The sequence below is a fragment of the Leopardus geoffroyi genome, chromosome D2 (assembly GCF_018350155.1).
Source record: "Leopardus geoffroyi isolate Oge1 chromosome D2, O.geoffroyi_Oge1_pat1.0, whole genome shotgun sequence".
Classification (NCBI taxonomy): domain Eukaryota; kingdom Metazoa; phylum Chordata; class Mammalia; order Carnivora; family Felidae; genus Leopardus; species Leopardus geoffroyi.
Genome location: NC_059334.1, coordinates 59,656,960 through 59,683,253, shown reverse-complemented (window position 1 = coordinate 59,683,253; position 26,294 = coordinate 59,656,960). Strand labels below are relative to the sequence as shown.

Here is a 26,294-nt window from a genome sequence, read left to right as displayed (position 1 = left end):
CACACACACACACACCAAGGCACCACATACCGCCATCACACTCACACGACCAAGACAAAGGCACATTCAACCACATTCACATTGGGACACACACTCAGAGACGCACACAGGGTGCACAGACCCACTAAACCCACCCCACATATCCCCCCCACATAGCCAGCACACTCTCCAAGACACAAACATCTATCTCAGGTGCCAGGGCAACTCAGATACACCTCGAGACACAAAATCAGACACACACAACGATACAGACGCCCACAGACAAACACATGCATTCATGGTCACACAAAGACACTGACCACTCTTGGATCCACACAGATATTTTCACACATTTTGCTTATAAGGACCAAACATGCATCTAACACCTGTGTATTCACTCTTGCAACAAACTCATCATAAACAGAGTTCACGCTTACTCCTCTCACCCAGACACCCACTATAACTGATACACACAGACATCCAGGCCCCTAGACACACCCACACCATCACACACAGTCACCCAACACGCCCCACATGCAATTATTAACAATGATACCACACGTTTATAAAGAGATTTACAGTTGGCCATTTATTTCAGTCCATTTAAGCCCAACAATCATCCTGTGGAACAGGTACCCTCATCCCTACTTCAGAGATGAAGGGACGAAGCTCAGGGAGGATAAATGACCTATCCAAAGCCACACACCAGCAACAGGCCACACCAGGAAGCAAGCCTCCTGTTTTAAGATTTCAATTCCCATAAGCAGAGCGCTGAACACACACACACACACACACACACACACACACACACACACACACACAGAGTCCTGCTCACATACTCTCATGACCTCAGCCTTCCTCTCATCTGTTTAGGCAGGTTCGCATGCTTACTCTGACAGTACAGTCACCTACGTGCGGGCGCACAGTCTCAGTCACCCCTTTCATTCCCTCTCTGTTTTCTGCTTCTCTATTTGCTTCCTAGTCCTGCCTCCCTGGATAGTTGGAGGTCAGGCACACTGAGGGGACAGAGGAGGCATGGGACTCTTGCTCTCAGCTACACCTAGAACCGCATTCCTCCCACCCCACCTCCTGGCTGCCCCAGCCCCTCCTCCAGGGCCTGGGAAAGGTGAGCTCCAGCTTCCCTCGCCCCACTCCTCCCACACGTTCTAACTGAGGGGACATTAAAAAGTGCTGACAGGGCAGGGGAGAGGCCACCTGCCTGCCCGCCAGTCGGACCACTTTCATCTCAGCCGCCTCCTGCCAAAACCACCCGCCCTGGCCTGCCCTCTCCCAAGTCCTGCTTTATTAATCTGGCCCTGTCTGGCCAGCCAGGCCTGCCCAGGCGCCCTCCTCTCCCCTCTGCCTCCAGCTGCAGCCAGCGGGGGAGGCTCCACTCCCTGCACCAATCATCCCAGAGGCTGTGGAGAGCGCCTCCAACAGTCTCAGGAAGCTTGTTCTCCGCTAGATTTACTGCAGGAGACAAGGTCTCCCAAGCTGCACTCCCAGACACACAGACACACCACAGTCCTACATTCACATCACACAGCCACACACAGAACCATCCACAACGTCAGCCACACCTGCTGTTATTACATCAAGTTAGACAAAACACCCAAAATGATAGGCACACATAATGACACCTAGAGGAGCCTTACATGGTTACCCACGGTGGCCGACATTTTGAGCATATGGCCAACACATTTACACACAGCCCTCATGCGTAATGACACAATGCACCAACATCACACGCAAAGACACACTATCACACATCATGTTGGTTGCCCATAGTGACAAGTGAACAGTACCTGCCTCATAGCAGCACTTAATAACTTCATATTTATTGAATGAATAAATGATACAGTAGCAACACACTCACACACCAAATGCACATGTACACCTTACAAGCTGAAAGGCATATGCCACAAAAAGTGGAAACTAGACCTGCTGAGAACACCCCAAGCGGCATGTGACTGAAGTCAGAAAAACAGACAGGAGATGCAATGAAAGGAAGTCAGTTGAGACAGGGTTGGGGACAGGGCATTCAGTTACCTTTTACAACTGGAGACATCTTTTCGAAACAATCTAATCCTTGAATAAAGCCCCAGCACTCTTTAACAGCCCTTGTTGGTATACGGAGCCGGCCGCCTGTCTGCCCACATTCCCGCCTCCCACACTACGCTCTAGCCTCGCTTGTTCCCCCACCAACTTCGCTCCCTCCGGCCACAGGGCTTTGCATATGCTGCTCCCTCCACCTGGAACACTTCGGTTCTCTATTCTCCCAGTTTACTTTTAGCTCTGGCCTCCAGGTTACTTTCCAACTAGGTTAAATCTCACATGCTACTACAGACTGAATGTCTGTGTCCCCCCCAAATTCATATGTTGAAACCTAATCCCCAATGTCGTAGTATTTGGAGGTGGGGCCTTTGAGAAGTGATTAGGTCATGAAGGTAGAGCCCTCATGAATGGGATTAGTGTCCCTATAAAAGGGACTCGAGAGCTCCTCTCTCCTTTCACCAAGTGAGGACACAGTGAGAATGATCATCCCATGATCCAGGAATTGCGTCCTCACTACACATCAAGTCTGCTAGTACCTTGATCTTAGATTTCCCAGCCTCCGGAACCGAGAGAAATAAATTTCTGTTGTTTATGAGCCACCCAGTCTATGGTATATTTGTTCGAGCAGCTCAAATGGACTGGTAACCACTTACAAGTCCTCCTTTTCACACTGTTGATCTTCTTCGTGGTACTTGCCACAGATGTAGTTTTTCTACCCCTGGCACTAGACCGAAAGCCCTATGAGGGCAGACAGTGACTGCTTTTGCTTCCATTCACTACCAGGACTGGTATCTAATAGTCCAGAGGGCCTGTGTACTCAGTGCACAGTTGGTGCTCAATAAACATCTGCTAAGTAAATGAATGATCAACACAGAACATAAAAGAACACTAGAGAGACAGCTCAGCTAGAAGTTAACAAGTCCTAGAATGCTAGAACTGGGAGGGATCTGAGAAAATCCTGAGTTTTTGTTCTTGTTGTGTGACCTTGGGCAAGTCCCTTCATCTCTTTGGGCCGTTTTTTCACCTATAAATTAAGGCATCAGACTTTCAAAATGTGTTCTGTGGGACTCTAGGGGTTCTCAGGAGCATCCAAAGCTGCTGTGGGCAAAGGCTGGGGCAACGGTGAGCAAGTTTGCTGATAAAAGCCACTTCTACTTTTAGCTGTGTGTATGTTTTTTCAGAATTGAAGAATCTGAAGTTTAAAATATTCTTTGAGGGGCGCCTGGGTGGCTCAGTCGGTTGAGTGTCTCACTTGGTTTCGACTCAGGTCATGATCTCACAGTCCGTGAGTTCGAGCCCTGTGTTGGGCTCTGCACTGACAGTGTGAAGTCTGACTGGAATTCTCTCTCTCCCTCTCTCTCTGCCTCTCCTCCATTTACTCTGTCAATATAAACAAATAAGCTTTAAAAAATATATTCTTTAAAATTTCTGTACTAGGTGATCTCTAGCTCCATTCTAGAATATCACAATGCAACAGAAGCAAAATGGTTCCAAAACAGTAAGATACCAGAGCACATGCTGCAAAGTTACCTAAGTGGAACCCCACCTGCAGAATCAACAGAGGAAAAGACCAATAAGAATTGAATGAGCCCAATTGGAGGAGGAATCCTAGAGAAGAGAGTTTTCAACATTTTGTGCTGATTTCTAACTCTGGTGACAGACACCAGAGAGCTGATGAGGGAGGGATCAGGGCACCACTTCCCAGAAGGACAGGTGATCAACTTGACCAGTCAATAAAGGGCAAGTCTGGCCTGAATGGGAGTAGCAGAAGATTATGGGGGAAGGGGGAGCAGAGTGCAGGGTGGTCTACAAGCTTCCTGAAAAGCCCACACGCGTTGGGGTTTTCCAAATAGGAAAAAACTCTATGGTCAGGTCACCTAATGGGAGCAAACTGTATCCTGGGGAAGGGAAGACTGAAGGCGCAGGAAATCACTGAGCCTGGAGGGCTGGGTAGGAAAGTCAGATGAATCAGAATAGTTACGGGACATGGGCTCCCTGTTTTCTTCTGTGTTTCTTGAGAAAGAACAGAGGAAATAGCCTAAACTGGGGGTTGGGGAGTATGCAGAGAAAGGCCAGAGGATTGAGTCTGGAAAAATCCATTACTTTGTACCTAAGTTGAGGATAGTTACTTGGGAACCCCTTAGGTCATAGAGGAACCTCCTTTCTGGTTTCTTCCCCTCCATCAGCCTCACCACTGCGTCTCTCAAATACACCCTCTTAACCTGCCTTCAGAACCCCAGTTCTGCCCCTCTCTTCTTGAACTCCAAAACCTCCAACTCACCAGCCACCTTCACCTACCACCCCCTTTCCTCAGTGGCTCCATTGCCTGACTCTGCCCTCCACCCTGCTGCTGTCTTGAAGTCACTTGCTCTGAAAGCAGTCAGACCCTGGGCCTTTTCTCTGTGGAGCCTGGCACTAGTGAGGCCTCCAGGAAGCTCTTGGCCTCCTAGTGTCCTGGCGTCTCTCCCAGCAGTTCTTCCTCCCTTATGTGCAGAAAGGGCCAGGCCATCTGAAGATTGTAGCACTTCACATCCTCTCCCATGACCAATGTATCCGCAAGTAGGACTTCAAATTCAACCAGCAACCCCACAGGAACGGCCCTCAATAGACGTGGATTACTGACTCCCAAATCTGTACTTCAGTCCTGACTTCGAACAGTGTCTCTGGCTCCTCACATCTCTCTCCTGACTTATCATCACCTTAAATCCACCATAATCACCATGTCCCAAACACCAGATGTGGGTCCCAAACCAGCCCACCTCTCCCAGAATTCCCTCCCAGATCAGTGCCTGCCAGATCCAGCCCCAGCCACTCTCCATTTATGCATCTTCATGCTGGGAGTTTCCTTAGTGTTTCCACTTACTCCAACCCCAAACTCCGTCCAGCTCATGGCTGTTTCTTGCCAATGTTTGGCCTCAATCCCCTAACGAGTCTCCAGACTCTCCCTAACCTCTTCCCTGGCTGCACGAGTATCTTCCTAAATATAACCTGCCTCTCACCCAGAACCCCACAGCTCTCCACCTCTCCGGCTCGGTGTCCAGATCTCTTAGCCTGGCTGTAAGGGGTTTGGCCCCAGCCTACCTTTGCAGACCTCTCCACCTTCCCCTCTGGGGAGCCTTGCTTCCGCCAGGGTCTGATCCTTCCCAGGCCCCTACATATCTCTAAGTTCATTCCAAACGTCCGGCACTTGCTCAAGCTGCTCCAATCTCTGGCACTGCTACTCTTCTGAGTTAAACCTCAAAGCATCCTTCCCAGATGGGTTTCTCCTGAATGTTCTCAAGTGGGGTGTGACTGCCCACTGTTAACACTCCTGGGTCCTGCTTACCAAAACACCAAAACCCAATAGCTCCTCCAGGCCACTCTGATAACAAAAATGTCCCTGGTTGAGAACCACTGGCTGGATCCTATTCTTTTAGCTTCCCCCCACTACCTGACCCTCTCCAAATGACCTGTGCCCCAAGACCTTCCTTCACTTTCCTCAAAGTCTTCAGTTTCTGTTGAGAAGCAGTAAGGGACAAAGACAATAATAAAATAATACCAATTAATGGCATCCCCTTAAGTAGCACTCTCTATGAGGAAAGTGAGGAGAGAAATCAAGTAACTTATCCAAGGTCACCTACCTGGTAAGCAGCTAATAAAAAGGCATAGCAGAAAATAGACACTCGAGTCAGAAAAAAATCTTTCAAATACTAATTCTGCCACCAACCGGCTATGTGACCTTGGCCAAGCTACTTTCCCTCTCTGAACTTCATTTGTGAAGTGGTAATAATAATAGCACCTAATTCATGGGTGGGGGGGTGGGGGGTGGGGTGTGTGCTTGTGAGGATTATATTCACTTATATAGAACAGTGTTTAGTACAAAGCAATGCTCCCTTTATGCATCTCCTTACATTTTTCTCTCCACTCAGAATCCATCTCAGACACTTACAAGGAGTAACAGTAACTCCTCACATTTGAATCCAGGCCCTTGACCCCCACATTGTATGGCTGCCGCTGTTCCATCAAGCCCCCGTAGGTCAGGATCTGACAGCTGTCCCTCTGTTCCCCTAGCAAGGTCCCTCACTGCCCTCACGGTGTCCTGGCCTCTAGGGTCCTGACACAGTTGTAATATGGTTACACTGTGACTGGCTTGCTCCCTCCTGCTCCCAAAGGCACAGCCTCAGACCCTGTCCAAGACAAACCCCAGCCCAGCTCCACTGTGTCCTGGCACCAATGGGCAGTATGTTAGACGTTAGACTACTCCTTTGATTCCACCATTGCCTTCTTCTATGTTCCTCCAGCCCAGCCCCACCCCAGGAACCTTTACTTGAATAAGCTGACCTCAATCATGACTATTTTTAGATCAAAGCCTGGGTCCAAGTGGAGTTCCTCACCTCACCCCTTCCCATCTGAGGCTTTGACCTTTTAGGCTGTTTCCATGTCTTTCCTTTCCCTTCTATAACTGGTTCTTCCTGGTGTCGTCTTTCTAGTGACGCCAGCCTCTTCCTCTCCAATGGCTTCTTCTCCTCTGTCCACAAATCTGTTTCTCTACCTCTAACAAAGCTTCACTGTAGCTTTTCAAAGGATAGCCTATATAATCTACCTTGCTGCCCGTATCTCTTCTCCACCAACTCACTTTGGCCCCTACCATTCTGCTGACTTCTTAATCACCGACTCTAATGACCTTCCTTACCCCCACCTCCTATTCCAAACTCTTCAGAGTTCAAGCCTGTGATCACCCCATGTCTGCCTCTACTCTCTTGGTTAAATTTTTGATGCCCTGGGAAGTGCTTCTTTGGCATGTTCACACCTGTCCCTGTAGCCCTCTTCTATCTCCTTGGGTACTCTCATTTGATTCTTTAGACTCGATCCTCAGTGTCCCTACAATGAGCCCAATCCAGTTCCTTTCCTCTGGCCTCCAGCCTCATACCTCCTGCTGCACCCAGACCTTCCTGCCCTTCTCACTCTGCCCAGCAGTGATCAGTAACCTCTAACCATGTGGCCTCTTTATTGTCCCCCAAACCTTAGATGGATCTAGGCCTCTGTAGCTTTGCTCCTCTGTGGCAGAACATGTCCCACCCTCTAATCCAGTATTTTTTTTTCATAAAATTATAGAAGAAAAATAACTAAAAATAAATCCTACCCATTTTAAAGTGCGGCCTAGCCACCCTGCTCTAGGGAACCTTCTTTTGTAGGTGTTCATCCCCCTCTGACCTAGGTGTTTACTGGCAGAACCCACAACCCTACTCTACTGAGTCTCCCTTTTCACTGTGAGTCTCATCTCCCACGTCAGCTTCTGGGGTCCCCAGCAGCTTAGAAAGCAGAGTATCCGCAACAGGTGTCTATCCCTCAGGACCAAGCTGAGGGAGACTGCATCAGATGGTATCTAAGTTCTCTTCCAGCTCCAGTGTTCAAGGATTTGAATTTGAGGATTCTTTCTAGAATGTTCCTCTGGGAAGGTCTTCAGAGTTTCCGGAAGGTGTTTTCAGTTGGCAGACATCCACATGCTCGCGAGCTGCTGACAAGAGTGCCCCCTTTTGGGGAGTTGAGCCCCAAGAGAAATTACACAGGTCAAATGTTATTGTGTGTGTAGGTAGAGGAGATGAGTGTGTCCTGGGGACTGACTCCTTTCAAGTCAGTCATGAAATCCAGAAAGGAACTTTTGAAAAATCTCATTACATAAGCTAACCTCCTCCTACACACACACACACACACACACACACACACACACACACACACACACACCCGTATGCCCTCTGGGGGCAAGAAAGTTCCCCCAGAAGCTCTTAAGGAGCATCCTCCTCCCCTCTTACTCCAAAAAAAAAAAGTTAGAAGGCTGAGCTCAATGCCTCATCACAAATCACAAAGCATGGCTGCCCCCACGGGGCTTCACTGAGCATCGCAGTCTCCATCATTATGTCTTCTTGGCCCCATCATGATAGAACAAACCTCAATCTCCAGTCCTCCAAGAAAACGTCAATGTACTCCACCTCAACCTCTCAGCTTCTTCCCCTCCCAGTACACTCTAACCCCATTCCCTTCAACACATTACACCCAGTGCTCCAATACACCAACACCCCATCAAGTGGCCCCCAGCCCTAGTGCCAGCACTCCAATTCCTCTATAGCCCTCAGTATACCCAATCTTCTCAGTTCTCAAACATCCATTTTGAGCTTTAATATCATATCCCCATCTCCAGACCCATCTTCCTTCTCCATCAAGGCTACAGTTATCTGGAGAGCAAGCCTGTGTACTCTTGTGAGCCCAGCCCGATGATCCCCATTGTCCCTCCTACAGGCTCCAAGAACTAATGCATATTAACTAGGTCACCTTCTGTGTCCTAGGTCAATTTCTCAAAATGTGGTCAGAGAACCATGAACATCAGAATCACCTGGGAACTGGCTAGAAAAACAGGTTCCTGGGCTCCATCCAGAACTACTAAATGACTGGTGGTGGGGTCAGAAATCACATTTACAATCTTGTCTGATGATTCCTACACCAGTTCAGAATCATTGCCCCAGATGCCTCATTCAATCTTAACAACTCCTTGAACTTGGCATTGTTATTCTACTTCAGTTAAGGAACCCAAGACATATAAAGCTTAGGTAAGTTGGTGACAGTAACACAGCCAGTCACTATGGGGGATTTGGGTTCACCCCTGATCCCACTGTGATGGAGTCCTTGGTGTCCCAGGAACCCTCCTGCCATAGAAGCAGCCCTCTGCAGCTTGTGCTCCGTGCCAGGGCAGACAAGAGGTCATGTGCGGAGTAGCTCACGTTGCAGTATGTGGCCGTAATAGGAGCCACATCTGGATCCCACACGTTTGTGCCACGGGCAAGCTTTTCCTCACCTCAGTCGTCTTCTTGGCCACACAGAAGTCCCAAGTCAAACACGACTAAGCTGAGTGCCCCCCGTGGGCTCCCCATAGTGGGGAGTGCGGAAAGTGCAGGTGCAGCTGCAGCCAGGCCACCCGCTCCGCTCTCGCCATTGGCTCAGGATCCATGTGGAGCGAGGGCGCCACGTTGTGACCAAAATGGGGACTGCACATCCCGGGGGAGAACGATGAAAGGAGGTGCTGGAGATGCAAATGTGCAGCTTCCTTCCCACTTCACTACTCCATTTCCTACTTACTCCCATGCTGATCCCCATTCTAGACCCCATCGAAGTAACCCTTAGTCCTCCGACTAAGAAAGGCCTGTGATGAGACTCACAGGCCAGTGTCTGTGGGTACCCACAGGATGGGAGGAAAGCAGACTCCCAGATTTTTTCCCAACCTCCAGAGAAGTGCTCGAGATACACTTTGTATCTTTGTTTGGGTTCTGATACACCCCTGCTCTTCATCCCTGAAGCTCAGCACCTGAGTTTCTAGAAAGTTTCTGGCAGTAGTCAGGCCCATGGCCATGCTGGCTGCTTGTCAAAATATTCTCATTTGTCACTGACCTCCTTTAGAAAAGAGGACCCAGTATTCCAGAGGTGGCCTGACAATCTGAGAAAGCAGTGGAGTGATGGCCTTCCTTGATCTGGCTGCTTTTTGGTTAATGCAATTCGTGACTGTATTAGAGGTTTTAGCAGTCACATCACATGGTTGACTCCTATTGAGTTTGCAGTCAACTAACCGCCCCCCCCCCCCACCAGGTCTTTTTTCATGAACTGCTGTCAAGCTGGGCCCGCCCCCTGCCCAGTACTTATGTCATTGATTTTGTTTTAACCTAAGTGCAGGACTCTACATTTATCCCTGTTAAATTTAATCTTGTTGGTTCCAGCCCAGTGTTCCAGCCTGTTGAAATCATTTTGAATCCTGACTCTCTCATGCAAAGTATTAGCTGCCCCTCCCAGCTCTATCACCTGCAAACTTGATGAACCTGCTGCCTTGGTCAGTTGTCAATAAAAATGTCAGACAGGACACAGGCCCAGACTGATCCCTACAGCATGCTGCTGGAGACTTCCCTCTGGCCTAGGAGGACATGGATCCATTAATCAGCCCTCACTGGGTCCGGCTCTTCACCAAGCAACATGACCATTTGGTTCAGATGTTTCTGCTATGTCTACAGATACTGTGAGAGGCTATCAGCTGCATTGGTGGAAATTTCTCTTGCCCCAGGCTGTGACCCCAATATCATGACTATGCCCTCTTTCCAAAGTATATAGTGCTATTTATTTAATTGTAACATTAGGAGATTACAGGCCCCCAGTGGTGCTCCCTCCTGTATCTCTTGTGTCTGCAGATATTTCTGAGCTTCAGGATCTCCCTGAGTTTAAGCAACTATTGCCATTTCCTATCTTATCACCCTGTGCCTTCTGAGACCCTATCCTCACACCTAAGTTCTCTCCTGTCTTCTCTTCTGCCTTCACATATATGCAGTAGCCTCCCTCCTCTAAAAAGTTACTAGTTGCCTCCCTAAACTATGGTTGGCCTCTGCCTCTTTCTCTTGAAAATCCAAAACTCACCTCTCATGTCTCCTGAACTGTCAGTAATCTTCCATACCTCAGGCTAGAGAGAGCAGGTATAATCTAAAGCAGAGAACCCGGGTTGGGCGGGGGGGGGGGGGGGGGGGGGGGGGGGGGGGGGAGGAACCCTCACTCACCAAACCAAAGTGAGGCTGTGGTCAAATTATAAAGGTGATCAGGAAATTCACAAGAACTGAGACATGATTTAAGTGCCTAGGCAAAACGTCTGGGCAAGAAAAGACCTGGAACTGGTCTGGTCATAGAAAAGAGCAGCAAAACAGGGAAGTCTGAGCCTGGAAATTTCTCACATATTTCCTAGAGGGGCTGAATCCCGTCCTGGGACCAATCCAGGTGGGAAGACAGCCTAGCTGGAGTGCAGACAAGAACAGAGAGGAGGTTGGGGCCTGCACTCTTCCTGAGCCCTTACCCAAGGCTATGAACCAGATGTTGGAAACCTCAGAACCTCTAGTTCAGGGGTCACACGCTTAAAAATCTATGGGGCCAGACAGGTCACAGAAATGAGACAAACTAGGGATAAACCAGACAAACCAGAGACACAGTGACTATAGCAAACTGGAAGGAACACCCCCAAAAGAGTGGTGGCTACTCGGCTCCAGCCAATTGTCCTATAAATTTTATTGTCAGATCTTTTGATTTTCCAGACAGGCCAAAATCTGGCTTTTTAGATGGAAATTGATTTTAAATGCTAATTAAAAAAACTTTAAAAAAACATGTCTGGATTTCTGATTTGACCCATGTTGGCCATATTAACTGCTGCCAGTTACCTGGTACTTGGAGAGGCTAAAGACTTGGCTTTGTGGTAATACTACATTCCCTGAGTTTTCTGATATCCATGTGGGTGACTTTTGTGTAGAGAATATTAGTTTTAAGATGTTAGTTTTAAAAGGTATATTCAACTTTCAGAGTTACATAAACCTTAGTTCTGCTTATAAAACAAAGGAGTTTGGTTTAATGGAAGGCTAATGTATTTGATTTCCTCAAGTACTTCATTTATCTGACTGAAATAAACCTTCCCAAATACTTATTATGTCTCCAATAAATTAAGTTTATAAATATAGCAAATCTTAAATCATTTAAAATGTTCCAAAACTATATAGAAACTTAGCAAGATTTCAACATAAGATTCAAGCCTAAATAAATTACTCAACAGTCTTTAATACAAATGGCACAGGGGTACCTCTGTAGCTCAGTCGTTAAGCGTCTGACTATAGATTTCGGCTCAGGTCACAATCTTGCGATTGTGAGATGGAGCCCTGCAACAGGCTCTGTGCCGAATGCTCGGAGGCTGCTTGTGATTCTTTCTCTCCCACTCTCTTTGCCCCTCCCCTGCTGGCCTGCTCTCTCTCAAAATAAATAAACTTAAAAAAAAAAAAAAAGTATAGATTCCTTAAAAGCAAATGTAGTAATGCTGTGGCTTTGATGTTCTTAATTAAACACTACTATCCTTCATTCTAAGTCCTCCAGTGCTAAAAGATGCGTGCCTACCTATCAAAGAGGCAACTGATGCTGCCCCATATAGTTTTGAGGTCACCTTCTCAGATGGCTGAACGTGTAAACCAGAAACTCTGGTTGGACCAGTGACTGAATTGTAAGATGGGACCCAGAAAGTCCTACTTGTAGCCTCTGGAAAGCCCTACCAAAGAACCTCCATTATTTAAAGAGGTGGCCACTCAAATCATCCCTGAGTTCTATGCTCTTCAGTACGTAACTGCATTTTCTCATAGAAGACCAGAACCCCAACTGGGCTACCATATACCCTGGTTGGGGTAATGCATATCCTTGGCTCTAAAAACATCTAGAAGTCTTTCCATCTTGAGGCAGCTGGCTGGTTCACTCAGTAGAGCATGTGACTCTTGATCTCAGGGTTGTGAGTTCAAGCCCCACGTTGGTCATAAAGATTACTTAAAAAACAACATGTCTTTCCATCTTGAGGATAACTGCTTTCTTTTTATATTCTTCCTTTCTGAGAGGACCACAACTCTTACAGGTATTAAAATGATAGCTGGTTGAAGGCAAGACATCTTCATAACTTTGACTTTTAGTCACTATTCCTAAGATTCTCCTGGCAGAACTCTGGTCTTCTCACCCTTGGTTCACTCTGTCCTCCACTCCATACAGCCTCTGCTCGAATGGCTTTCCCTCTAGCAGTCAGCACCCACCTTTTTTTTTTTTTTTTAATATGTTTTAATATTTATTTTGAGGGAGAGAGAGACAGAGTGTGAGCAGGGAGGGGCAGAAAGAGAGGGAGACACAGAATCCGAAGAAGGCTCCAGGCTCCCAGCTATCAGCACAGAGCCTGATGCGGGGATCGAACTCACAAACTGCAAGATCATGACCTGAGCCGAAGTCAGACACTTAACCGACTGAGCCAACCAAGCGCCCCAGCACCCACCTTCTTTCTTGAAATTCTCACCTCTCAACGTCACCCTTTGTTCACCCACCCCTGTACTAACTCAATAATGAGAGTCCCTGTACTGCACCCCCAACACTGTGGGATTGTGCCCCCTTCTCCACAATTCTTCCCTTGCCTTTTTCTTGCCTTAAAGGGCAACTGATCTCACCCTAGAAATCTGGTATTACTTGTTCCTATTAAGGTATGGATAACTGAGACCCTTTTATGCTGGGTAAACTGAAGCTTTCTTGTCTAAGGGGAAAAGAAGTGAAAGAAAGGGAACAAACATTTACTGGGCACTTACTAGATAGGCACTAGGCAGTGAGGCAGCTCATTCATTCCCAACAGCCACATGAAGAGGCCTGTTAAGAAACCAAAACTCAGAGATGGTAAGTTATCTGACCATCTCAATGCTGGGAATGGTAAAACCAAGATTCAAACTGAGTCCATGCCAACTCCAAAACTGCCCTTTCTCACCACACTGCTTTTTCTTCTTTAATCAAAATCCTTCCTAGTCAAACATTGGCAGGATGAAAGAACAGTGTACTGGTGGGAAACGCTGCTTTACTACTTCCTCCTGAAAACGTGGGAGGCTCTAATCTGTGAACTGTTGCAATTCTGTAACTCATCCATTCTGGAAACGTTCTCCTAGACCCTCACCCCAACAACCACCCAACAACAAACACATAGTACTCTGTTTAGACCGCATTTTCATGTAAACTGTCCCATCTATACTGTAAGCAAGGTAGTAGCAGTATTAGCCAATTTTAAATATGAAGACTGAAGCATAGACACAAACATGCCCAAAGTCAACCAGCCTGTGAAAAGTACATCTACATGTAGGTTCACTGCCCTTGAATCTTGTTTTCTTTTCACTCAGCCAGTGTCCTCCACAGACACTCTCCTGTCCCATTTCCTCTCTCCTTCTGGGAATTAGGTGGTAAACTAGAGCTTAGGTCTCTGCTTCTGTTCCCCAAGACCCCATCCTGGCAAAACCACCTTTGTCCCCAGCCCTTCCTCTCACAGACATTCAGGCTCTTCCAAAGCTTTATGATCTTTTCCATTTTGCTCTTCCACCAAGCCATCTCCTGTGAGATTCTGCTTCAGGCGTGGTATCCTGAGTCAGTAGGATCCAAAAGGCCCTGCTGCCGGCAGTTTCCTTCTCTCCAAATACTAACTGAACACTGTTCAAAGACACTCGGGTCTTCATAATAAACCACTTCCTAAGTGCCTACACTGAACTGGGTATTTTTACAACATTCCCACGTACTCGTGTAACAATATTGCAAGCCATGTGCTATTTCCCAGCCCTCACAGGTGAAGCAGCCAAGACCCAGAACCCTCAACTCACCTAAGGATGGAAGCGGGAAGCAGCAAATAGGGATTTCAAACCCGGGAGGCACATCTAATGCCTCTATTCTTATTAAGACATCACACAAACCCTTGTGAGATCAAGGACCACACACTGACTATAAAGTGGGTAGGATGTTGCTCAAACACCACTGTCAAAAGCTATTTGAAAACTTAAAGGGAACCTTAAGTCCATGGTCCTGCTGCCTTTCAACTAGTATGGTGGCCTCTGCACCAATCTCCTTGCCTCAAAGTCCCTGCCTGTTATGCCTCCAGCTTGCACACACCTTCAGTGCCTCTTACCCCTTGGCAGCAGTTCTGATGTTTTCTGCTGTCACTGCCATTGTTTTAATATTATAGAAGAGAGATTCTGGAAGACCATTTCCCAGTGATGGTGGTGTGATAGGGTCCTGTGAATCAGGTCACCGAGAAGGGGCAGGGACTCATAACATAAGCAGGAAAGTTCATATCTCTGCTCTGCTCATGAGTTGACAACTAGACTTACCCTGAGACTGGAAGCAGGACCTGTTGGAAAGCTAGATGAGGAAGAGGTGAAGCCTTTGAAAGACAGAAGGGCTGAGGCTTGCTATCAAATAGTCACTCTGCTAAGCCTTTCTTTACAAACCGTATTTCATACAGCCTTGACAACGTAGTAGTTATCCCCATATATATGAAGGAGTTACAAGCAGTCTGTCATTTTGCCCAAGGTCATATAGAATGACAGATCTAGGATTCAAAGTCAGGTATGCAGAGCCCTCATTCTCAATCACTACCCTATGTTGCATTATACACTTTATATTGGAGAGGTAATAAAAACCTAGCCCAGATATAGCTTACATTTTGGGTTAAGGAGTAGAGCTGCCCTTAAGGACCAAAGAGAAGGCTTTCAGGGCCCGGAGCCAAAGAAATCTAGAAGTGAAGAGGTGAATGCAAAGCGACTACAGAATGGCCTATAGTCCAGGAATGACTTGGCACAAGCTAGAGAGTGGTCTTCTTCACCCATGGGGCTGGGGACCAAGGTTAGAGGCAAGAGGTTGTGTATGGCTACAGAGGGGGCACTACAGAGAGGCTCAGCTCATAGCGGGGAGGAAGGGAGTGGCTCAAAGTGGGAGACAAAACCTAAGAAATCAGGAGGATGTCAGTGTGGAAGAAGCTGAGAATTCCAGGCAGCCAGAATATACCTCGGGCTGACTTCTGAGTATCCAGCATCTCTTCCAAGTAGGGTGGCAGAGTGGCTCCAGAGGCCAGAATGCAGACAGATTTCTGAGAAAGAGGACAGTGGAAAGGTTACAAGGGAGCAAGTCCAATCCATCTGTACTCCAGGACAAACTTGGGCCAGCCACCAAAATGATTTCCAAAGATTTCTGTGGCTAACCAAAAGGTTTCTTCTTTTAGGGTCCATCACCTGGCTCCTTTCTAGGTGTTATTAACAGAACCCTTAAACATGGAGGAGCAGCAGAGGGTTTGTTTGGGAACTGGGAGAGAAGCCAGAGAAGAAAAGTATGCCTTTCGCTACTCCCTAACCTCTGGTTAACTTCTAGATATCGGCTTAGCCTATATGTTACTTCCTGCAGGAAGCCTGCTGTGAACACCTAGCTTCTCCTTTGCACATCTGTAATGTTAACTGCCTGGTTCGTGCCCCCACTGAACTGAGAGCACACAGGCACAAACTAGCACCGGGTCTGGAACAGAAATGCTCCAGGGCACTCCACAAATGGTAGCTGTTAAGATTCTAGTCTGATATTTTTCTGGATTCTCTTCTAAAAGCCACTCTACCCCAGAGCTATCTTAATACACATATAATTTAAATACAGTGAAGGGCATGGAATAAAACTGAACCAAGGAGGTCGGACTTGACTACCTTGGTGTCTCACAGTAGGAAACTGGCAAGAGCTTCTACAGGGGTGATGGAAACTCTTTCAGATGCCCTCACTCCTCACATAGCGTAAGGAGAGCTCATACCTGATGACTTCTCACCCTGGCCTTGGGCTGATGTTGAGAGTGGTAAAGTCTGGCTGTCTAGACAGAAGGCATCAGGCATTTCCCTGTTTCCCTCCTTCTAGGACAGGTTTGGGTACCAAAGCCCTTCTGTCTGCCTGCGACTCGATGTGGGTGTCTCCAGGGCATGTTCCTTGTTCTTTCCTATGGTTTTCTTGAGAGAGAAAAAAAAAAAAAAATCACTGGAAATCTGCTCACAAATCACTGAAATAAAGTTTCTGAATAAGTCACATAATAAACGTAACCACCACCACCACAGCCATTTATTAAGCGCTTGCCAGGTATGTGCTAAAGCTTTACAAACATCATTTCAGTTAATCCAACAACCCTGAGGTAGATATTTTCAACACTCCCCCTCGCCCCCCACACATATTATTGTAATTGAGGAAACGGAGGCTCAGAGAGGTAGTCAATCAACAAGGTCAAACCTGGCTGATAAGTGGCAAAGCTAGAAATCTGAACCAGAACCAAACACATCTGACTCCAAAATCCATGCTTTAAAACACTATGCTAGGTTGTTTCTATTGGAAGGTAGGGACACATGCCCCTTCCCAAAATACTACCTAAAACCCAGACTTCGGGTGGGGAAGAAGGCAAGGCCTAGTTTTTTTCACTTCTTTAATCAGTTTTTGTGCCTAAACACTTGGAGGAGTGGAAAGACAATCTGGGTAAGCTGACCACTGGTCCCTCACCTGCTATCCCAGCTTCCGTGGCTTGTCTCATCTAAGACCTTCGCTCCAGACACAAAACTACTCAACATGCTGTTTCCGTCCCAGCAAGTGCTGAAATGCGGAGATCAGCCAAACTTGGTGACTCAGAGCATCGCCAAAGACACCACAGACCAGGAGACATCCACAAGATGACCACAATCCCTGAACTGCTTGCTGGACCGTAAGGCACACAGATGCATTCAGAGGGAAACACAAAACTCTGCTTCTTCCACCCTGGCTTGCCAGGCCTGGCCCCACTCCTGGGGATCCTCCTACCCAATCCCTCCTCATGATTCTCCGTTATCCAAGACTCTGGGTACCCTCCCCTCACCCATCTTTGGGGGCACCACTGGCCATAGATCCTCAGGCCTCACGGTTGCTAGTGTCTAAGGCCTCGTCCCCTAAAAACGCACCAAAAGTGCTCAGTCTCCACTAAGGACCCCAAGACCTGTGAGGATTAAACAGACGGCTGAAGACTAGCAGAAGAGCCACCAGAGTTAGAAAAGCTAAACAGGCTACACAGAACAAACAAAGGAATGCTACGTGGGCAGAGTAGGCACAGAACAAACAGACTAACTGCAGGTCAGAAGAGAAGATGACTCAAACATGCTCAGGGCTGATCCCAGGGAGAGGGATCCTAGAGAAACTCTATCCCAACACTTGCAGCCATGGACGTGGCTTTTGAAGAGAGGGCAACGCCCGTTCAAGAAAAAGGCCCTTGGTGGAGACTGGACAGAGGGAGGCTGAGTAGGAGAAACTGGAGGAGCCCTGAAAAGGGAAACTGGAACATCTCTTCAATGCAGGAAGCTTGAGAGGACACCAGAGAAGTCAGCAGGGACTGGAGAACGAGCACCGAAGGTCCCAGGGAAGGACAAGAACAGGCTTGAAAGGCCAGGGCCCCTGGAACCCCATGAGCCACTTCTCAGTGCACCCCGGCATCCATCCTATTTGGGTAAAACCAGTCACTGAGGGCCATTCCCTGCAGCCCTACTAAACTCTGCATCCGATCTGGAAGGGTAGAAGCCACAGAGGTAGGGAACTTATCAAGGAAGAGAAACAGTCCTGTCTGCGAAGTTCACATTCTGACAGGAGACAAGGAACCACCCTTTTCCCCAATCTTTGAGGGAGCTTCTAATCTAAGGAACCCACCACATACAAGTCACAAAACTGAGGAACAAATACCAACTAGTGCAAATTAATACAGTCCCTGAAGTTTGAAGACAGAGGAAGAATGAACACAGGTACCACAGAGACCTGGGAAGATCCAGGTTGGGACTCTCCACACCTTACAACTCAGCCCATTGGAGGTGATCTCATTACCTGTTCACGTATCTGGGTGGGGCCTCAGTGCCCTCCACGCAACTACTATGGCTGAACTGACTGGGAAGAATCAACATTACTCCCTGGGGAGCCCAGAGGTTTGCTCTCTACTGATCTTCCTCATCTCTCAACAATCTCTCATCTTGTCCTCACAGGGCGCACGATTCATGGCTTCATAACCGCTGGTTGTTTCATGTGGTTTCCCCTCCAACTAAGTAGAAGCTCCTGCAGGATAAAAACTAGGTTTCCTCCACACCCTGTAGTGTTAGAATATAACAAATACTTGTCACAAGACGGGTATCTGGGGTGTTGAATTAAAAAATTTTTCCACAAACAGCAAGCATGTCACAACTATTCTGTCGTTATCCTTTGCCCTATCACTTGCAATTGACACCCATCTCTCTCTCTCTGATGGCTCGTGCCTATACGTGTCCATTCCTGTATCCACCTCAGGCTGGGGACTGGGCCCACCTAGCCTGTCAAGAAATATCAGCTCAGTCGGCTTGTGGGAACAACGAAAGGGTACGTGGCCCAAGAGTCTCTGGTGGGGGCAGAGGGAGGGCCTCCCCACACTGGGCTGGCCCACCGATAAGGATCCTTCCCCTCTCTGTCTCCTAACAGATTCAGATTAATGATCGCTCATTCCTAATTGTCAAATTTCTTTTCCTTCATCCTGTGTCTAATCACCAGTGACAGAAACCATTACGCAAATGAGAGCAGACGACTTCCCCCAACTGTTCGCGTTGGTAAAAACCTTGTAATTTAGAGCTCTGATTTGTACGGGAAGCTGGTCTCCCCCAGGCATCCTGGGCATCTGCTCAACTGATGCCCAGAACAGCCCCCCTCCCTCCCCCGAACTCCAACCCCCCAACAAATATTTGACTTCACAAAAGAGTAGTTTCCTGTGTACCTGCTGGTATAAAAATGGGAGCCTGCAATATGGCTGACCTCCATTCAGGCCCAAAGGCCCACCTTCCCTTGGCGTGTCTGCCTCTACACTGCTGGCCAGCACAGGAGTAAGCAACAGAGCAGGTAAGTTTCCTCAGCTGCGAGTAGAATTTGAGCCCGAACAGCCCTAATCTAGGTAAGTGAGGGAAGGAGCCTAGATCTCTTCCTTGGGGGAAAGGGAAGCAGCAGAACATGAATCAATGTTCTTAGTTATTATCTAGAACTGAATCTTCAATCTCATAGGTGCAGACGTGTGCTGGGAGAAATTATGGGGCCCATTCAAGGACACACAAATAATGCACTAGGGTCTAGAACTCCATTTCCCCACAGCTCCTCCCAGCACTCTGCACTCAGAACAGGGCTTCCCAGTAGTTTTCCCAAGAGGTCTTTAGCTGGAGCCCAGAAGAGCTCTTACCCTGAGCTGTATCTCATGCATCCTCTTGGGCACTGCACAGCGGGGTGAGATCCGAGGATGGCTTGTAGTGCAGAGGAGGAGGAAAGGTAGGAGAACCAACAATTTGGTGGAAAGGGAGCAGGGGGTTTGCAGCCAAATAGCACTAGGTTTAAATCCTTACTGCCATTAATCACTGAAACTGCTCTGAACCCATCTCTTTAGCTGTGAAATGAGAATACCCACCTTGCAGGATAGTGAGAAACAAGATAAGAGCACTAAGCAGGTGTCTAACTATCAGAGTCACGATTATATTATCCATGGATCAGGACCAATCCTATAAAGGATCCTCCCCCTTGGTAGCCTTAGGTCAGACCTGTGTCAGCACAGCACCCAGCAAGGACCAGCTGAGGGGCACATGCCTCCTGCCGTACGTCACCCTCATCTTTGAGGGCTGAGCCAGGAATGCAGCAGACCTGCTAAGGAGAATGAAAATAATCTTTCAAAGTTTGACTGTGGTCAAGTTTATCATCTGTCTGCCTTATTTTCTTTGCTGCGCTCCTCTTTCCCAAAAGAGACAGAGGGATGGAGATCACTGCAATCATATTTTCCAGCATTGGCTATATTTGAAAGAACTACACTTGAGAAGGTACCGTGTTTGCGCACCCACGCTGCATCAGAGAACCCCAGAATGGGGCACTACACATAGACGCCCCTCCCCAAAATACATACACAGATGCACACACACATACACACACCCTCTCAGTCCATCAGTGCGCTGTAACTGTAAACTGAGCTTCGGGACTTAGAGCCACAGCTCAGACACTGAAAGTAAACCTTTGGCAAAAAAAAAAGGGGGGGGGGGGATAAAATCAGTTTTCCAACTCCAGCTCCTCTTTCCTTCCAGGAAGAAGGGGCATGGAGATGGGACTGGAGGTGAGAAGACACAGGGCCACCACACTGCCCAATTCCAGGGGCCCCAGTTCCACTGAGTCATGTGACTGATGGCCCTTCAAGTGGTGCAGTGCCCAGCTATAAGCTGCAGCCCTGACAGGGGTTCCCACAAGTAACAATGAACAGGAAAAAAAAAAAAAAATTCCACTTCTGTGCTCCATCGGTTGCCCTGACTTTCAAGAGTGTTTGTGGAACATTACAGTGGGGTCTGGCAGAGGCGCTGGCTTTAAGAGGCAAGGCTACATTTTTGTCCTTGCCCTGAGGTGGATGACAGTGGCAAGTTAACTGCCTAAGCTTGACCCCATTTCATCTACTCAGCCAGGAAGGACTGCAGAAGAGGACGTGGCCTGGGGAGTGAGGGTCACAGGGCCTGGATGCTCTAGCCAGTCAGCCTCAGGCAGTTTGCAGTGAGACCCGAAGAGTGTCCAATGGCTAAAACTAAGTGTAAAACCTTTAGGCTAGGTCAGGCGGTACTTCCCTGGGGCTCACACTGTCTGTCCCACTGGACAAGGTTAAGCAGTGGAGAAATCTGGTAAGCAGAGAGGCAGGCCAGTGTGGACACACACACGCATGCACACACACACCACACACACATCCACAGAGGCTTATACCCCTAGAACCTAGAGAAGCCACTACAGGAGGACTCCCTTGGTACTCAGCACAGGGAGCCAAGAGCTGGTGCTGAAAGAGAGAAGCTGTATGTGTCTGCAATTTGGAACTTATACATAATCCTTGGTTCTCGTATCCCAAGGCTGTTTTCTATGTATGGCTTGAGCTTAAAGGTCCGAGTCAGAACCTTGTCTAATTCTCTCACAGGAAGCCTACCTAGGCTCATAGAGGCAAACCTCCCTCTCACTTTCCCCACGAAGAGTCCCAGTGGCCATTCCCACCCAGCCTAGAGCCTAACTCTGTGAAAACTGGAAGGAGGCAGACTGCCCTGATGGTCAGGAGAGCTCTGGCCCTGCAGCCCAGGTGTGGTGGGCGTCCAAGACCATCTCCTCTCTCTCAGGCTGAGGCACTGAGGTTGCAGGAGACAGGGCTGAGAGCCAGCAGCGCCATCCTGACCCAGGAGAAAGCAAGAAACAGATACATACATGCGTGTGCATGCACACACACGCACACACATCCTGAGGGTGACAGACTGACACACACAGATGTGATGACAACCAGAAGCTGGGACTCCACACACTGAATGCAGGACCTTAGGGGGCAGAGAGGGAAGATGCTGGGGCACAGAGGCAAGGGTAAGAAGTCCCTCCAAATGGGAGTGGAGTGCCAACCACCCTGCCTTGCCCCAAACACCTGCCTCCAGGGCCATGGCAAGAGTCCAGTCCATTAAGTGCAGCGTGCAATACTAGCGCCTGGAGTCTCCTGTCCTCATCAATGAAGCGGTGTGGACGGGCTAGCAGTCACCTGGCAGGAGGCCTCGACTCCTGGCAGGCTAGTTGTATCGACCCTTGATCATTGTGTTCAACAAGGGCCCCACCTGTGAAGAGACATGAGGAGCCAGTCAGAACTGCCTGTCCCCTGGCCCTGGAACCAGACGTGGTGTGTCTGGAGGCATTCGATGTCCAGCCAAGGGCAGGGACAAGGCTTTCAATCTTTAAAACCCTCTAACCTACTCTCTTCCTGGAAAATATTCCAGGACATGGTCCCCTCCTCTGGGTCCATCTTGTAATACTTTCCCTCTCACAATACCTTATAAGCAGCACCAAACTGACAGTTCAGAGGAGCCACCCAAGAGTGCCTGCATGTTTCTTAAATGTGATTTAAGAAGGTTAAATGCCTCTGTATCCTGAAACGGTCACCTGCAATTGGGGCTGGTGCCACCTCCCAATCCCACAGGTCCTCTACATGCTGAGGCTATCCACAGGAAGAAGGCAAGAGCATTACAAATACCTCCCCTGGGTACCCAATGGGCCACTGGCACACCTGTGTGGGAAGCAGGTCTCAACATTACCTAGAGCAGCCTTGGCACAGCTGGGAGAATGTGAGGAGATGCTTTACTGCTCGCTTTCCGTTCCAGAAGAATCCCCTCAGGGGTCCCCAGCTGGCACACAAGCCCCACGGGGAACATTACCACTAGCATGGAACAGATTATAATTGATCCACCAGTCAAGCCCAGCTCTCACCAGAAAACAAAGATTTTCTGAACACACCCATAACCTCTATGGAGAGAAAGGACACCAGACACTGAAACAGAGGAGCTATGGAGAACGTGACACCAATCCTGACTTTTCTTGGTCACTCTGCCCACTGGGCCACAGGAGTGCCACCTTGGGGCAGCCACATACCTCTTGTGGGTTCCCCAAGGCCTCTCCAAGCATCTTCTCAATGTTTCTCATTATGGCCACTTTCTGATGGGCTTTGAGAGGATATTCAATTCTCTTAGGGGTGGGGGCCCCCTGCAAAGGAAGCAGCAGCTCAGGAAATGCCTTTAGCAGCAGGCTTCAGTGCAACCCACCGTTCTAGAAGCTTCTTCCCTTTTAAGAAGCCCAGTTCAATCCCATCCCTCTTCATCTCCCCAAAGACCTGGGAGTCACTTGCAGAGATAGCGAACCTCCCCACCCTGCCCCCAAATCATTTATTACACCTACCTCACCCCAATCCCATCTAGGGGGAAAAAACCCATATTCACCTTATACCAGAAGTTCACAGTGATGGTAATCCCCCCATTTAGTAATGACTCTATGTGATGCCACCTGCAAGAAAATAAACATGCTCCTGTTTGCCACCAATATTCTTTAGAGAGAGGAATGGAAAAAAGTGGTAAATTCCAGCTAGGGCAAATAACAAGGACGTTATCGTTACACTTATTCTGTGAAACACACCCGGGACCAGAGGCAGTGGTGTTCAGTCTCCAAATACAAAAGAGCCAAGAACAGTTTCTCCAGCCTCAAGCCTCTGGGATCTCTTTTGACCTGAGGAATTGTCATCTCGTCCTAGAGACAGGGAGGGTTGTCATTTCCTCCATGTTCAGTACGCTCACATCTGGATATGCCAACCTTCCTGTAGATCAAAGAAGACCAATCCTGCCACAACTCAGAAGGGACAAGATACAGTTTTCCAGGGAATGGGAAAGAAAGCTCCCAAGAAGCCCCCAGTCCTAGCCCCCTCCTCACCAGTACATTGGGATGTAAAGAACATCACCAGGGCCAACCACTGTTTCATAACCAACCACGTTCTGGAAATTGGGGAACCTCTCGTAGTCAGGATTGTCAAAGTCCACCTGAGAGGTTCAAGAGAAAGAAAAAAAAAATCAGTCAATCACCAAATCTTTATTATTAACTATGATGTACTAGTTTGGTAGTCAAAAAAAAAAAAAAAAAAAAAAAAAAAAAAAGATGGCTTTAAGAAAAAAAGATGTGTTTAGAATTCATACCTGACGGAAGATATCATACAAACATTAAACACATTCTCTCTCTCTCTCTCTCTCTCCCTCTCTCTCAAAAAACAATGTTATGACAGGCCATGCTCAAAGATTAAGTGATAAAGAATCCTGGGCCTCAGTGCTCCTGAGATCAGAAGCCAATCACCACAGTTTGCAAGTCAGAAAACCTACTCATGGCCTGCCAATATGAGGAATTAAGGATGCATCCTTCAACCAGACCTTCTGAAACTTTCTCCCACACACACGTTCTAGCCAGCAAAAACTCCTACATTAAGTGGCTAGGCAGTTTTCTCAAGAAAGGAGAGGACCTCTCTGGTTGGCCATAAAATCAACCATATACTTCTTTTAGATGCAGGAAAGACAGTAAGTGATATATCTCAATTCTATTCACCCTTCTCCTTATCAAAAAGAACAAGCATCCACGACAACAGAAAACAATTATTAAACCCAGTAGAGACATACACATTCAAACAGGGTAACCAGAGTCCATAGCATCAGTGATGGAGTTTGCCCTCCAGAATCGCAACAGGACTGTTTATCCTTATATACATTTGGGATCACCACAGGGGCCTGGATGATGTGAACTATACTGTAAAATTATCTTGAGTTTATCCATGGGGAAGGGGAAAAACATGCCAACCTTGTATCCCAAAGGAGTCCTATACCCTCCTCAGACCACACAAGCTCACCTGGCTCTGTCTGTCACATGGGTGATGAACAGGATATGGGTACAGGCATTCAAACTGATCCGGAGGGAATAAAATGCATCGCTTGTAGCCTTTTATCTGGGCAAAGAAGTTCTGCTGCTCATCATAGTGAGCAGGTGTCACATTTCCTGTGGGAGGAAAGACAGGTCTTATTCAGAGCATTGGCTCTACTGCATAGGCTGAAACACAAGGCCCAATGCTGGAGAAACCCAGTCTGCCCTCTCAGCTAAGGGTTCCCAATCAAAATTTCAAGCAGAATCAGGGAGACTGCAATTACAACTCTCAGCAAATTAGGTGTTGCACTTTCAGTGGGTAGTCAGTTGTTTAGAAACCATCACTGGCTAAGAGTTCACCATAAATTGGAGCAAAGCAAACTTTCATAAATGATGCTTCTGTCCTTACTAGAAGCAGCAGCTCATCAAGATAATACAGACAAGCCTGGCAAAGTAATATACTGTGCATACTAGTACCTTTCTTGACTATGGTAAGAATTCAAGAGTAGCAAACTAAGAGTTAGAAACAACCGAAATGACTGGCATCAACAACACACACATAACTTCTTTGATGGGATTAACCGGTCATTCCAAGTTGTAGGAGTATGTATTTGCCTGGAGTAGCTCTTCTGGAGCTCAAAGATTCTCAATCTTTGCTCCCACTTCAACACATCTACGGGATGCAACACTTCTTAGAGCAACAGTGGGGCTGTTAATTCTCATGAAGGAATCGGGAGAGTATATCGGATCCCTGAAGAGTGTTGTATAATTTTTATAAGGCTAATAACTTTATTTTATTTTATTTTTTATACTTACTTTGGAGAAACAGAGTGAGACAAAGTGTGAGTAGGGGAGGGACAGAGAGGAGAAACAGAGAGGAGACACAGAATCTCAAACAGGCTCCAGGCTCTGAGCAAGCAGTCAGCACAGAGCCTGCTGCGGGGTTCGAACCCACAAACTGTGAGATCATGACCTGAGCCGAAGTCAGACGCTCAACCGACTGAGCCACCCAGGCGCCCCTAAGGCTAATAATTTTAAATGCCAACTTGTGGCACTGGGTGGCTCAGTTGGTTGAGTGTCCAACTTCAGCTCAGGTCACGATCTCACATTTTTTGGGTTTGAGCCCCACATCGGGCTCTGCGCTGACAGCTCAGAGCCTGGAGCCTGTTTCAGATTCTGTGTCTCCCTCTCTCTCTGTTCCTCCCTCACTTGTGCGCGCGTGCTCTCTCTCTCTCTCTCAAAAAATAAAAATAAAAAATAATAAAATAAAATAAAATAAAATAAAATAAAATGCCACCTTGAATTACTTCTGCCTTAGTGTATATATGCTCCATCTACTCTTTTGTAACTGGGACCTCATCTGTTGTTTATTCTTTGCACAATCCTTGGGAGCTGAGGGGTCCTCTGCAGAGCATGAAGGTTAGAAAACACTCCCCAGGTCAGCCTGGGTGGGCCAAGACAGTCGCCCTCTGACATGCTGAGAGTTCATGTGCATCGTCAAAGATTTGCTCTCTCATCTCTACCTGAGGGATCCGCTTCTGTGCACTCTACCAAAGGACAAGAAGGCAGCAGCAAAACTCCTAGTTAAGTAAATTACAACTGGCTCCTGCCAGGTCAGTCAAGAGTTGCTTTCAAAGGGGCAGGTTAAGGATACAATC

At 47.7% G+C, this 26,294-nt stretch overlaps 1 protein-coding gene across 2 annotated transcripts in view; it reads right to left on the bottom strand.

Annotated features, from left to right (window-relative positions):
• Window positions 1-1,792: 1,792 nt before the first annotated feature.
• Window positions 1,793-26,294, bottom strand: part of HIF1AN (hypoxia inducible factor 1 subunit alpha inhibitor) — a 34,332-nt gene continuing 9,830 nt past the window's right edge. Inside the window, exons 5-9 of one of the 2 annotated variants that reach the window (XM_045438593.1) lie at window positions 24,626-24,771; window positions 23,668-23,774; window positions 23,184-23,247; window positions 22,840-22,950; window positions 1,793-22,031 (exon numbers count right to left, since the gene is read on the bottom strand). In XM_045438593.1, coding sequence (XP_045294549.1) covers window positions 21,987-22,031; window positions 22,840-22,950; window positions 23,184-23,247; window positions 23,668-23,774; window positions 24,626-24,771 — 473 coding nt within the window. In that variant the 3' untranslated portion in view covers window positions 1,793-21,986. Of the gene's footprint in view, window positions 22,032-22,839; window positions 22,951-23,183; window positions 23,248-23,272; window positions 23,555-23,667; window positions 23,775-24,625; window positions 24,772-26,294 lie in introns of those variants that run through there. The other variant, XM_045438594.1, reaches the window with a different exon arrangement.